This window comes from Chiloscyllium plagiosum, chromosome 13 (genome assembly GCF_004010195.1).
Source record: "Chiloscyllium plagiosum isolate BGI_BamShark_2017 chromosome 13, ASM401019v2, whole genome shotgun sequence".
Lineage (NCBI taxonomy): Eukaryota > Metazoa > Chordata > Chondrichthyes > Orectolobiformes > Hemiscylliidae > Chiloscyllium > Chiloscyllium plagiosum.
This window is the reverse complement of record NC_057722.1, coordinates 56697322-56712225: the sequence shown is the minus strand read 5'-3', so window position 1 is coordinate 56712225 and position 14904 is coordinate 56697322. Positions and strand designations below refer to the sequence as shown.

Sequence of the window (14904 nt, the reverse complement as noted above, 5' to 3'; positions counted from 1 at the left end):
ATTGTGTTATTTGCAAATTTAGCTATCATCTTTTCATTCTCTTTACCTAAGTCATTGACGTAAATTGTAAAATGTTGAGGCCTTAGCACAGATGGACTCTGTTCATCACATCCTGCCAATCTGGGAAAGACCCATTGACAGGTACTCTCTTTTTTCTGCCAGCCTGCCAATTTAAATCCATGCTGCTCTGTAATCATGAGCTATGATTTTCCAAAATAAATTTTGAAATGGTACCTTACCAAATGCCTTCTGGAAATCCAAGAACATTCACAGCGACATAAGTAAAGTGGTGAACTGAGATAACTCATTTGGTAGACTTCGGGGTGGCATAGTGGCTCCCTGGTTAGCATTGCTGTGTTACAGCATCAGGGACCCAGGTTTGGTTCCAGCCTTGCGTGACTGTCCCGTGTCGAGTTTGCACATTCTCCGTGTGTCTGCATGGGTTTCCGCTGGCTGCTCCAGATTCTTCCCACAGACCAAAGACATGCATGTTAGGTGGATTGGCCATACTAAGTTGCCCCATAGTGTCCATATATATGTAGGCTAAATGTGTTAGCCACGTAAATGTGGGGTTACAGTGACAGGCTTGGGGGGTGTCAGATGCTTTTCAGAGGGTCAGTGTAGACTCAATGGGCAAATGACTTCCATCCACACTGTAGGGATTCTACAATTCACAGATTCTCCTTTATCATGTCACTCCATCTATATCCAAAACTTGTCAGCCTGCAGCTCCATTAGTTTGTTACATTTCATTTCCCTAGTGATTGAAATTTCATGAAATTCCTTGCACCTTCCACTCCCTGGTTTACACTATTCCTGGGATGTGTTTTGTTTATGAATGCTTTGCCTGAATTGATAGGTACAGATAGAGATATCATGGTCCTAGACTGTGAGGGTTTATATTTGTTGCTTGGAAGAGAAATGAGGTGTAGAGAAAGTTAGGAGCTAAGGGGGTTTCATTGAAAAGGGCTTCAATGTCACCAGAGAATATAGTTACTACAAATCAATAAAGCAGTATCTGATATGTGTGCTTAAGATTACTTTGAGGTATACATCCTGAACCCAAATTTTGTGGTGGAGGTAGCCTTGTGCCATGCAAACCTTTTGTGGAATGTTATTAGTTGTGTCTATAGAATTAAAAATCACACAACACCAGGTTATAATTCAACAGGTTTATTTGGAAGTACTACCTTTCAGAGCACTGATTCTTCATCAGGCAGCTTTGGATGAGGATCATAAGACACAGAATTTATAGCAAAAGATTACAGGGTCATCTAATCCCAAAAACTGCAAACCATTCTAAAAAATGAAAGACTTAACAGCAAGCTAGGTTTATTCAACGTATTATTTCAGTTGCATGACACTGTAATATTTTGCTATATATTCAGTGTCTTATGACTCTCTTCCAAAGCTACCTGATGAAGGAGCAGCGCACTGAAAGCTAGTGCTTCCAAATAAACCTGTTGGACTATAATCAGATGATGTGTGGTTTTTAACATTGTCCACCCTAGTCCAACACTGGCACATTATGTATATAGAATAGAAGAGAAATTTATTGTCACATGTACTTTTACATGAAAAATACGGTGAAAGATTTTATAAATCGCCCCACCACAGCACCTACATCGATGACAGAAGTCATATAATAATTTTTAAAAAGTAAAATTAAGACAAAGTTCATCATAGTTCAGTTAATGGCTTCTAGACTCAGAGAAAGCCAATTAAAGAGCAATGGAATGTCTTGAAGACACAGCTGGGACAAGACCACCATTCCGGGACAGTACCACCAGGTCACTGGAATATTGACCGGAAGCCTCTACTGAAGGACACCTCAGTGCCAGGCCAACATCCCCACTCCTGGATGAAACTGTCTGCCATGCCCCTGGAATGCATGGAAGCCGAAGGTGAAATAGATCTACACACAGTGATGAGACCTCTACACTGGGACAAGACTCCATGATGGGACAACATTGCCACACTGGGAGACAGTCACACTGTGCTGAGACTGCCACTTCTCCTCCTTTAGACACCCCGGCCTAGCTGCAGACCTGGAGCCTTGGCCTAGCCTGCAGGTCATGGCCAGGGGAGTCAGCACAGGACCTGCTCCTCGATTGATGGGAGACCCTGGGTAGGGTTGGAACTGTATCAGGCTTGTTCTGGTAATGCTGCAGCTGTTGCTGCCACCAGAAGCCTCCGCCTTCACCCACCACTCTGCAGACATAAAAGGAAAGGAAACAAATAGAGATAAAGAATGAAAAAGAATAGGAGAAAAGCTAAAGAAGAAGAAAAAGAGAAAAAAAGCAGATAGAAGCGGATGAGCCCCAGACTCAGCCACCTACTCCGCTGCCACCTTGTAAAGAAAATTATTCTGTTAGTTATTTTGAAAACGCAATAAGCTGGTGATATGTGGGCTTCTAAGTGTTAGAGTTCCTTTTGCACTTAAATGTGTACCGAGACAGATGTGTGAGAGGCAGTGTCACTGCAGTTCATGCAGTGCAACATTGGTGGCTACAATGAAGGGACAGGAATTGATTGCACATGGAGCATCTGATAGAAATGCCTGGCACACAATCTGTGACAATCCTCTGCAGTGACAAGTTTACAATGCTATCTTATACCCATAGAGGTAAGAGGCATTGAGTACAGAGTTGTACTTACCCTGCTGGTCGGCAGCAGATCACTTATCCTCTTCCAACACTGGAGTCAGGCTTTCTCGAGACACCTACAAACGCTTACCTCTGCAGCCACCTCTGCCCAGGTTACATTTTGTCAATCAATATTGCCTCCTGTTGCCATCCCTTCCCTCCTGAACAGTCTTCAGCAGAACCTATGCAGAGGCATGGTTCTGCTTTTTGTCTAGTTCCTGGCATCTCCAGTGATGCATTGGGATGATCAGCAAAGGTTGAGTGATTCTCCTGAGTTGCAAATATTGAAGTGTTGTCCAATTGTTTTTTTTAAATATGGTGCCCGGAAGTTGAAGCCCAGAAGTTCCAGGAGAATGGGGTGAGAGTACGGAGACCAGAACTTCCTGCCCATAAAATTTACTGTTTGACCAGACCACTAAAATGCAAAATACTGAGAAGAATATAATCTCATAAGCAAATCTTCCTCCCCGAGGGGAAAGATCGCCAACTTTACTGCCTCCACACCTAGTCTGAAAGAAAAAGCAGGATTCCACCCATCCTCCCTGAATCCACCATGTTGAGTCCTTTAAGAATTTGTCTGCTTTAAGGAGAACAATGTTAAAAATCACACGACATTCAGGACAACCACCTGATGAAGGAGCGGAGCTCCGAAAGCTAGTATTTCCAAATAAACCTGTTGGACTATCACCTGGTGTTGTGTGATTTTTAACTTTGTACACCTCCAGTCCAACACAGGCATCTCCAAATTAAAGAGAACACCTCTCATTCTTCTAAAGGCTACATAGTACAGGCCCATAATCCTCAAGCTCGCCTCACAAGACAGTCCTGCCATCACAGGGCTCAGTCTGGTGAACCTTCATAACACCCTAACACCCCCCTCCCCATTTCAAGTACATCCCTCCTCAGGAATAGTTTCATCTTTGAACGTAAATGCAAAATGCAGATTGCAGATGATCTTTAATGTTTATTCTTTAAAGGAAGATCACCTGCATTCAGCAATTATTAACAGTAAGTAACAATATGCTAAAATAATCATAATTGTGAATCCTTTTACTGTGCTATATAGAATCATAGAATTGCTACAGTGTAGAAACAGGCTATTTGGCCCATCAAGTCCATACTAACCCTCTGAAAAGCAATCCCACCCAGACCCAATCGTATCCCTGTGACCCTACACTTCCCATGGCCAATCCACCGAACCTGCACATCTTTGGACTATGGGAGGAAAATGGAGTACCTGAAAGAAACCCACGTAAGTACAGGGAGAACATGCAAACTCCACACAGACAGTCACCTAAGGATGGAATCAAACCCAGGTTTCTGCTACTGTGATGGAGCACTGCTAACCACTGAACCACCTTGCCACTTATTTTTTAAATTAAGAATACATACAATATGTTATTCTTAATTTTATTTTAGTAATGGTCAGTAACTGAGTCATATATTACATTTATATTGCTGGGATGATATTTCAATTGACCAATTATCTATTTATCTATCTAAATCAGTGAAATAGGGATGACAGCAAAATTCAGTGAGGGAAATGATTGAGTGTTGTATTGTGGATGAGTTGAGGTTGAAGCAGAGTGAAGGATGGCAGGCTGATTAGGAGAGTTTTAGGGATAAATTTGTTTGTGTAATACAATTTCAGGGGGTTAGGCAGCACCCCCATGTGCTATGATCACTGGCCCATGGTGATCTTCAATTATACCAATGAAGAATCCCACAAGGGCCAGGCAGGTAGCAGCCCATGGCATTGTTTAGTTGTTCTATGTGAATGAATTTCAATAAATTTACAAGTGGATAGATGTGTTAGAAACACTGGAAGTGAAGGCAGAGACCATGAACAATATGATATATCATAGTCAAAAGATGTTTCATGAAACATAGGAATTGATATTTCAGATACGGACACAGTCAATACTTGTATCTTTAAAAATGGCATTTTCACACTAACTTCTTTTGCTAATGACAGACGATGCAGTTACAGAATAAGAGCAAAAAAAACCAAACCTCTTTGCTAGTGTTTACTGATGGAATTCCTCCTCCGTCCTCTGTACATATTTAACCAATCCATTCAAAAACATTATTGCAGATTTAATTATTAAACTTTAAAAATAAAGCACAGAATGGTAAGCAGTGGAAACACAGTCATTGATATTTTGTACAATATGTGCAAGGTCAGTTAATCATCTTATCAACAAATGAAATATTACAGATGGACTTAATTAGAAATTTGGCTGTTTGAATCATTTAGTTCCAAACTAGTTGCATTTGGCAGCATCTGTGGAGAGAGAAACAGAGGTATCAAATCCGATATGTTTCTTAATTTAAAACAGAAGAAGGGTTGTTGGACTCGAACGTTAACACCGTTTTTCTCTCCGCAGATAATGCCAGACCTATTGATTTCACCAGAATTTTCTGTGTTTGTTTCAGATCCCCAGCAGCCAAAGTAATAGCTTTCATTTTAGTTGCACTTGATCTGCTTTGAGATGCTGTTGACTTGCCTAGCAACAAGTCAATTGCACAAATCTTCAATGGCTCATAAAATATGACCTCTCTGTGTTTAAACTCTTGGACCTCAGGAACATGCACCACTGATCAAAGTTCATCAAAAATCAAGTTTAAAAAAAAGTAGAATTAGCTGCAGCATAAAGATCAATGCCCCTGTATTTATCAGTAGGATGCAAACTCTGAACCATTCAGTCGTAATTTGAGAAAAGGGATAAATGTACCTGATTTAACTTCTAAAATACAAACAAAATCTGATGTGTCAACAAAGTTCACTTTACAATGCAAATTCTTGAAGCATGCATTTGAAATGAAATGAGTCATATCAGACTCAAAACTTTAATTCTGTTCCTCTCTCCACAGTTGCTGCCAGACCTGCTGGATTTTCCCAGCACTTCCTGGTTTTATTTTATATTTAACAAAGGGGATGTTTGTTCCATAATAATTTGAGTGCAACATCAGAATGGTATGACTGCCAGGCTTAATTACAAGTTACTAAGGAATAGAAAAAAAAAATACCAAATTCAATTCTGTTCAACAATCATCTATTTCAGGAACCTGTAGAAATTGTAGACATCTGCAGTAAGTCTCAGAAAGCAGCACATGCAGAGGGTTATGTTCAGACTGCACTTTAATCTAACAAACTGAAATACTGGTCTGACCACATCTGTGGACTGAGAAAGTGAGTTGAGGTTTTACGTCTTCTTCAAAGCAGACCTGCCAGATCTGCTGAATATTTCTAGCACTTCAGTTTTTTTTTTCCTTCAGACCTGCTGGGTTTTGCTTTTATTAAGGTTGGAGGAGATCACTTATTTTACACAGGGAAAGATGTACCAAACGTCCGTGGTGTATAGATTGGACCTCAGTCTGAGTAGGAGAAACTTTATACATCTTTAGGCATTTTCTGTCCAACAGTGCAGCTTAAGTGCTAGATTGAAAAACTAAAGGGTAATATAACTGAGGTGAAAAGGATGAACAAGAGAATTAAAAACACCTAAATTAGCAAAATTATAAATATGAACAAGAATAAGTTCCTGCAGAGCTTTGATACAGAGGCAGTATTGTTTATCATGAGAGTGTTTGACAATACCACAGGCATAAGACCATAATACCATTAGAAATCAGAACAAGCATAGGCCATTCAGCTCTTCAAGTCTGCTCCACCATTCAATAGGATCATGGCTGAGTCAACATTTCTCACGTTCTTTTTCCCTCCCTTCCCCCATGAATCTTGATTCCCTTGCATTTATTTATTCATGCAGATAGTCCTCAACTTTATACCTGCTGTAATAAAGCTTTTTGACACAACTGTAATATTTCTACAAAGTTCAGAGTAAGTATCCCTTTTTTGAAAAACTAAAGCCTTTAAATAAGCGAAGAAAAATCATGTTTGCAGGAGAAAGCTGAGTTATTGGTGCCTTGCAAGACATTAGGATATTGCCCTTTTGTGATAACAGTATATCAGAACAACCATTGCACATAAAATGCCTACAGTGCAAATTGTTAGTGTTTGTGAAATCTGCAGCCATCAAGCTTTTCTTTGCACAGCAACTTATGCAGAGTAGTGGTTTCTGTCTCACTGATCGCTATTGACAGCTGCAAAAAGCTGGCTGTACTCCACAGAAATCACATAACTAAGACTTCCTGTCACTCTCTTACAGACCTCAGGTTCAAAACTACTGGAGCTACTGAGCAAACAAGCAATTATAAAAGTGAGTGAGAGTGAAAGCGTTCAAAAACACAGGTGACAGGTTATTGTAGGCTGCTGACATAAAGAAGCAGGTTTTATGGCACAGTGGGTAGCTCCTCTGCCCCTGGAGCAGAAGCTCAGAGTTTAAGACCCACTCCAGGACAAGATGGACAAAGAAAGTGCATGCATATTGCAGCCAAATCAGTTGATTTATCGCCTTGCCAAAGCTATCACCATGTTGTAAAATTACATTTCTGGAAGGAGAAAGTGAGGACTGCAGATGCTGGAGATCAGAGCTGAAAATGTGTTGCTGGAAAAGCGCAGCAGGTCAGGCAGCATCCAAGGAACAGGAGAATCGACATTTCTGGCATAAGCCCTTCTTCAGCCAACACATTTTCAGCTCTACATTTCTGGAAGGTCAACAAGGTTTCAGTCAGATTAAACAGCATCTTTCACCAAGGTGATGGTCCACCAGCAGTAGTTAATGTTTGTCTTTGAATGTCTCCCTGTAAAACACAAAATCTTGAACACAGTTATATATCATGATGCTGCCTGAAGTGAATGTCAAGCATTAAGAACTAGAGAGATTCCTTATCAGGTTTGTGTGGAAAGACATTTTAAGCTTCTACTATCATCACTATCTAAAGCTCCACACTACAAAATGCATGCAAAAGCCCCGGACACTAAGGGCAATTTAGCATGGTCAATCTCCCTAATAGAAGTTCCTAACTTATAGAGGTTGATAAAATTATGAGGTGTATGGTTAGAGTGAATATCCAATGTCTTTTTCCCAAGGTTGGGGAATCCAAACTAGAGTGCATAGGTTTAAGGTGAGAGGGGCAAGATTTAAAAGGGACCTGAGAGGCTACTTTTTCATGCAGAGGGTGGTGTGTGTATGGAATAAGTTACCAGAGGTGCTGAAAATTGGTACAATTACAACATTTAAAAAACATTTGGATAGGTACATGAATAGGAAGGATGTAGAAGGATATGGGCCAAATGCTGGCAAATGGGAGGAGATTAATTTAGAATATCTGGTCAGCATGGACAAGTTGGACCAAATGATCTATTTCCGTGCAGTATGACTCCATGACTCTAACTGCATGTTGCTACAAAAACTTGGCATAACTGAGTACTCTATAACTCATACATGTACATATACACATGATCAAATTTAGAATTTCATCAGAAAAGATCTGCCCTCGAGGTGCCTGTGGTGACGAAGAGACAGTCTCCTACCTCTTTCTAGAATGTGCCTTTACAAAGAAGGTCTGGAAAGTGGTGCAGTGCTTTTTGTTGAGATTCAGCCTAAGCAGCATCTTGATGCATGACTCTGTGTTCTAGAGTCTGGGATTCACAAGCTGTTCCCAGGGAGACATTCAAAGACAAACATTAACTACTGCTGGAGGATCATCAACCTGGCAAGAGATGCTGGATGTTCTGCCCGAAACTTTGTTGATCTTCCAGGAATGTATTTTTACAATTTTTTTATATTTTTGGAGAAAAGATTATTGGAAGAGCTTTGACTACCAGTTCTATCTACTTCTATCGATCAGAATATAACAGGGCTATTTGAAAGCAGAAGGAACAAAACAACATAAAAAATAAATGAACAGGGGTAGGTTATTCAGGCTCTCAAAACTACCCAACTAATCACTAAGATCGTAGCTGATCTAATATGACCATAATGTCATTTCCCAGCCTAACCTCCATAACTCCCTTCTTGATCAAAAATCTTAGTCAGCTTAGTATGTTAAATGAAGCAACCTGCAAATGTTAAGTTCCAAATTTCCAATTACTAATGATCTTCTGAGAAGATGAAATTTCTCCTCACCTCCAGCTTTAATGAGGTCCTTTACTTGTCAACTGCACCTCCTAGTTCTAGATTTTAACTATGAGAGGAATCTGCAAGGACTATCTTGGCATCCACCTTGTCAAGCTCCTCAGGATCACATACATCTAAGAAAATCACCTGTTATTCTTCTAAACTCCAATGCTCAGCCTGTCCAACCTTTCCTCATAAGAAACCCTCCCCCCCCCCCCCCCCCATCATAGGTACAAGTCGTATGAATCTTCTTTCAATTGTTTCAAATGCATTTATATCCTTCACTAACCAAAGCTATGTACAGTACTCCATGTGTGGTGTTACCAAAACGCCCCTACTTTTCTCTTTCATCCACTTTGCAATAATAACATTCCAGTTCCCTTGCTAATTACTTTTTGGTGTTGCATGCTGACATTTTGTGATTCATGTAGAAGGACACCCAGGTCCTTTTGTACAATATCATTCAGCAGTTTGCCTGAACTAATACTCTGCTTTGCTGCTTTTCCTGCCAAAGTCGGCTGCCTCATAAAACAAACGGAAAGATTTTAAAACTATAATTTTCAAATAAATACGCTAAGTCAAAAGAAAGAGTCAAACATTAAGTGGTGGATCATTCTTACAGTGTGGAAGCAGGCCAAGTGGCCCATTGAGTCTACACCAACCCTCTGAAAAGCATCCCATCCAGACCCACTCCGTCACCCTTATTTCCCATGGCTATTCCACCTAGACTGCATATGCCTGGACACTATGGGCAATTTAGCATGGCCAATCCACCTTATCTGCACATCTTTGGACTGTACGAGGAAACCAGAGCACTCAGAGAAAACCCACACTGACAGAAGAAGAACAAGCAAACTCCACACTGACAGTTGGCCAAGGCTGAAATTGAACTTTGGTCTCCTACACTATGAAGCAGCAGTGCTAACTACCATGGTACTAGCAATCTACCAGCAATCCCAAAATATCCAGACCTCTCTGACCATTGTTCTCACCTCACCCATAAAGATACTCTCAGTGCCATTTGCTGTCACATAAACACTCTCAGTCTTTTTCATTAGCAAAACTGGCACACCTTACCTCAAAGACTTTCAGCTGCATTGTGAAGATTTGCAAGTTTTACCAACTCTTTTCCTTGAATCTCACCCCTCGCCATATTTTTACAATATCTTCTGACTTTCTCCTCTCTGACTCTGAATGCTTTGTCCTTAGAAAAGCCCTTAGCTTCATCCCCTCACATTTTACCTTAATGAATTTCAAACTTGGAACAATGCTAGGTTTAGCATTTCTTCCATCATCTCTGCCTCCTTGCATTTCAAACTACTGAAGTGGTGATTTTCAGAGCATACATATGAGCCAGGGTCTCTTACATTTTAAACTTATAAAAAAGAATTAATTAGCACACTCTCTTTTCCCTTACACTAAACCTGTTCACCTGATGGATAGGGAAAAACTTGTTCAGTGCTGATTCTGCCCTGAAAAATGTTCACACCAAAGGAAACTGATTCCTACAAAGGGAAAAAACAAAATCATGTTATTTAATTAAAATTCCCAGAGCTCACACAGCACTTCACAAAAACATCATTACAGTAGATAGAAAATTAAATATAGAACTGCATTATTTTTCAGACCTAGAATCATTTCAATGTGATTCCAATGATTTTATTTGCACTACAATTTGTGAATTATCATTACGGTTTACTATTTCATACTTTGCAGTTCTGAGGGCAAACTGAAGTATGTGAAACATTTTCACTTTTGGAACCAGGGTTCCATTTAAAACTTTGCTGAAAGGATGTGATTTTGGGCTTTGATTATGGGCTCCAGAGGTCTCATATAAAATGCGATCTGCTAGTCTCAACTCAGTTTTTTATAAGTAAAACACACAAGGATTGCCCTGAATTAGGCCTCAATTGGCATCTCACAGCAGTTCTCCCTCAAAACATCTAACAGCAATGCTTCCCAAAGTTTTCCCACTGTGATCCCAAGTTACTGTATAGCTGTGAGAGTAGGCAGGAAGCAGACCTATGTGAGCAAAGATGGAAGCAAGAAAGCTGGGGTGGCGGGGGTGGGGAGGCACAGAGTGTCACATAGTCCACTGCTGCCTTGGGAGCACACCTGTTCCAAATTTCAACTTTCAATCCTATTTTGGGTCCCGACCCCCATTTTGGGAAGCTCACATCCAGAGAATTGTCTTCCCAATGGTCTAAGTGGAAAGATTTCAGTTCCCAACATTTTGCACAAAAAGGTTATTATTTGTTACTATTTTTCAGAGAAATTAATTTATGCTTTTGAAAGGAAAATGTAACTGAATATAATAGAAGATAAATATGAATTAAAACAAAAATAGTTAAGTTCATCAACTTTATCTTCAGTATTAAACACATGAAATAATTTACAATTCCATTCTCCCATTATCAGACTTGCATATCTAATTCTGAGAATTGAGAAAAAAATGGAATAGATGATGGATGGACACAAAGATTATGAATAAAGCTAATTATGTGTCAGGGTTACTAATACCAATCAAATGGGAGATAACATTACTGCTCCAGATCAGATGGGGGATAAGACTGCAATTTTTCCAGACAACTGTACTTCAGATGTGCTGAAGTAATCAGGATCAGAGTTAACTGTAATAAACTTCTACAACATGCATTTAATAAAATACAGCAGCATCTGATGAGCCACCAAATTATTCATTTTAGTATTTCACACAGAAGCAGTTTCCATGGAAACAGTTAACACTCAAAAAAAAACTTCCACATTGGGAACTTCCCATGGATGATACAGAGCAGGAAGGCATGGTAAAGACAGTACGGTGCACTGCAGCCATTCAATTACGGCCCGGGGGACAACGAAGTACATCTGAATTCAATAATTGGGGCCGAGACCTATAAAGGTCCCAATCTGTTGTTGTCGACAGCCAAGAAGGTGCATCTGTGCTTGGCATGGCAGCTGTGAGCAGGTACTGGGAGGGCTGTGGCTAGGGCTGATGCAGCACCTGGCTCCTGTATGTGATACACTGATGGTTCCAGTAGCCACTGCTGTCAGCCGAGGTCACACTTGTGACTCTGCACAGCAATTTCCCAATACAACTGTGCCATCATTGGCACATTCAGAAGTAGCCTAGACAGTGCAATAAGGTGGAGGCTGGTACAATTACAACATTTAAAAGGCATCTGGAAGGGTGTATGAATAGGAAGGGTTTGGAGGGATACTAGCCAAGTGTTGGCAAATGGGACTACATTAATTTAGGATAGCTGGTCAGCATGGATGAGTTGGACTGAAGGGTCTGTTTCTGTGCTAGACATCTCTATGACTCTGTGACTCTAAGATGGAACATTCCCTATTTTATTGCAGATCAGACATTTCAATTTCAGCTGTGACCAATGTCTCCTCTTTGACCTGGCAAGAACAGAAGCAAATAAAATAGATTTTGGTTGCTCTCAAAGTATTCCCAATGAAAACAGCTTGCTTCTGAAATAGCAACAATTGGAAATCTCTCTCAAATGCAATATTGATAGCTGGTGTCAGGAATAAAAACATTCAAAATGACACAGTTGTGGATTAGCTGAAACATTTTTTCAATATAGCATCATGTTGTGACTAACTGCTGATTCTATTTGCAATAATTGGGAATATTCTGCAGTCATCAATACTACCATAAAAACAAGGGGAACCATCTGATTCAGAATACAACTTGCCAAAGGTTATAGCAATTTAAAAAATACACACCATCTTGTACAGAAGGCTATTTTTAATATCACTGGTGACATACAAGAGTTACACCCAAGTAATGGTTAATACATTTTCACTGGAAATATATAATCTATTTGAATTCTTGCATTATTACTGGCATTCAACAATTTACATTTAGGTAGTTCATTTAACATTTTAAATGGCCAATTAAAACCAAATGCTGCGGAGGACTAAAAATTTGGATGGCCAAATGCATAGTTTTGAGGAGGCTTTTAAGACAAAATGAGAAATCACAATGTAGCTATGAGTGCTAACCACATGGTGGGCAGCATGATGGGCTCAGTAGTTAGCATTTCTGTCTCACAGTGCCAGGGACCCAAGTTGATTCCATCTCGAGTGACCGTCTGTGTGAAATTTACACATTCTCCCTATGCCTGCATGGGTTTCCTCTGGTGCTCTGGTTTCTTCCCATAGTCTAAAGATATGACATTAGACAGATTGGCCATGCTAAATTGCCCTTGTGTCCAGGAATGTGTAGATTAGGTGGATTAGCCGTGAGAAATGCAGGGCTAGAGGGATAGGGTAGAGGGTGGGTCTGGGTGGGATGCTGTTTGGAGGGTCAGTGTGGACTTGATGGGCCAAATGGCCTGTTTCCACATTGTAGGGATTCTATGATTCTTGATTGAGGTCAGAAAAAAAAGTCTTCATTCAAAGAATTCAAATTTTTGGAATTCTCTGACCCAGAGTATTCAGAATGGTCAGTCATTCATCAAATCCAAGACAGAAGCTGATAGAATTTGGGGCACAAAGGAAAATAAAGGTAGATGGAGGTGAGACAGAAGTTCATATGTGATCTTGTTGAATTGTGGAGCAGGCTTGCAGGCTCGAAAGCTCAAAAGTGGTACTTCAGCTACTATTTAAATTCTTACTTTAAAAATAATATGAGTATCATACAAAAGCATTTCAACAGTTTGGCTCACCTTTTTTCCTTTACTTGCAAAGTGGGCATTAAACTGCAAAGTGGGAATAAATACTCCTGGTAAACTTCTATTGGAGATAGGAATGTGACATGTACAGAATATTAGAAAACCATTAGTATTACTTAAACAGTGTCAGACAACTCAGAAAATAATGTGCTATATCATTTTTACAGCCATATTTTAATATTTCAATACCAAATATGAACTGATTTTAAAGCAGCCTGTGAATAACATCCCTATGAATTGGGTTTGTAAAGTCAACTTGTTTTAGATGAATCCATCTTAGATTGAAGCTTGTGAAATTGAGGTGAATTTTTTGACCTGTTTAGGAAGCTGGCTGAGCAACAGGAGACAAACAGAATGATAGTGGATATTTTAATTAGGTGGATTGAATTAATAGTATCTCTCATCGATCCATGTTGGATCCTCAACTCTATATTGTGTATATGTATGATGTTGTTGATGGGACAGAACCACATATGCAAGTTTGTTGATGGCACAAAGATCAAAAGCATTGTAAGCAAGGTAGATGGAAGTCTAACATTACAAGGGAGTTAGATGAGGGGCTTCTCCTGAGGGGCCTCATTCCTGAAGAAGGGCTTATGCCCGAAACGTCGATTCTCCTGTTCCTTGGATGCTGCCTGACCTGCTGCGCTTTTCCAGCAACACATTTTCAGCTTCTCCTGATCTTCCAACATAACTAATCAAAAGACAGACAGAAGATTTACCCCAGCCTTTATTCACGAGAGATCCACCTTCTCTTCCTTTTGTTACTTTTACTGGTTAATATAAGCCAATTTCAATAGTGATGCAATCAGTCCATCTGATCTACTCCACAAGAGCATCCCTACCCTACTTCGTTTTGTGCTATCATTATCACTTTCTATTCCCTGCTCCCTCAAATTTGCTCTAGCTTGCTCTTAAATGCATCTCTGCTATTTGAAGGCTTTCCCTCCCTTCAGATAAAAACAGTTGTTTGCCCTCTCCTGGAGCAGTGTCCAGTTTCGGGCACTACATTTTGGCAGGAATGTGAAGACATTAGACAGGGTCTAAAAAAATCATTAATATGATGATTCATTTACTTGGTGAGAAACTGCAATTATGTGCACAGAATGAAGAAGTTTGGACTGTACTCCCTAAAGATGGTAGAACTATTCAAAATCATGAAGAGGCAAAGTAGCTAGAGAGAAGCTGCTTCCACTATTGGAAAATTTAAGGAGCAACGGGCGCTTATTTGAGGCAATTGGAATTGGGAAATGAGGAAGAAGAAACTTGGTTCACACAGAGTGAGTTCGGATCTGCAATTCACTGTCCCAGATTGCGGTGGAAGCAAGATCAATTGAACATTTCAGAAGGGAGTTAGATTATTGAAAAGTATAAAAACCGCAGCTGGGTAAATGCTGGGAAGCGGAACGAGCTGACTTGCTTTCGGGCGGGCTGAACAGAGACAGTCCGAGTGGCCTCTTTCTGTGCTGTGACAATTCTTATGATCCACCACTTGACTGCAGAATTGCAACCTGAAAATGACTGGGCGGGATTGGTTCCCTCTGGACA

The 14904-nt window shown here is 40.1% G+C and overlaps 1 protein-coding gene across 2 annotated transcripts in view; it reads right to left on the bottom strand.

Moving 5' to 3' along the window:
* LOC122556076 (very long-chain specific acyl-CoA dehydrogenase, mitochondrial-like) overlaps positions 1-14904 on the bottom strand; it is a 74495-nt gene that overhangs the window by 59142 nt on the left and 449 nt on the right. For both annotated transcript variants that reach the window (XM_043702506.1, XM_043702505.1), the window contains exons 2-3: positions 13351-13417; positions 10104-10176 (exon numbers count right to left, since the gene is read on the bottom strand). In XM_043702506.1, coding sequence (XP_043558441.1) covers positions 10104-10176; positions 13351-13417 — 140 coding nt within the window. The remainder of the gene's footprint in view (positions 1-10103; positions 10177-13350; positions 13418-14904) is intronic.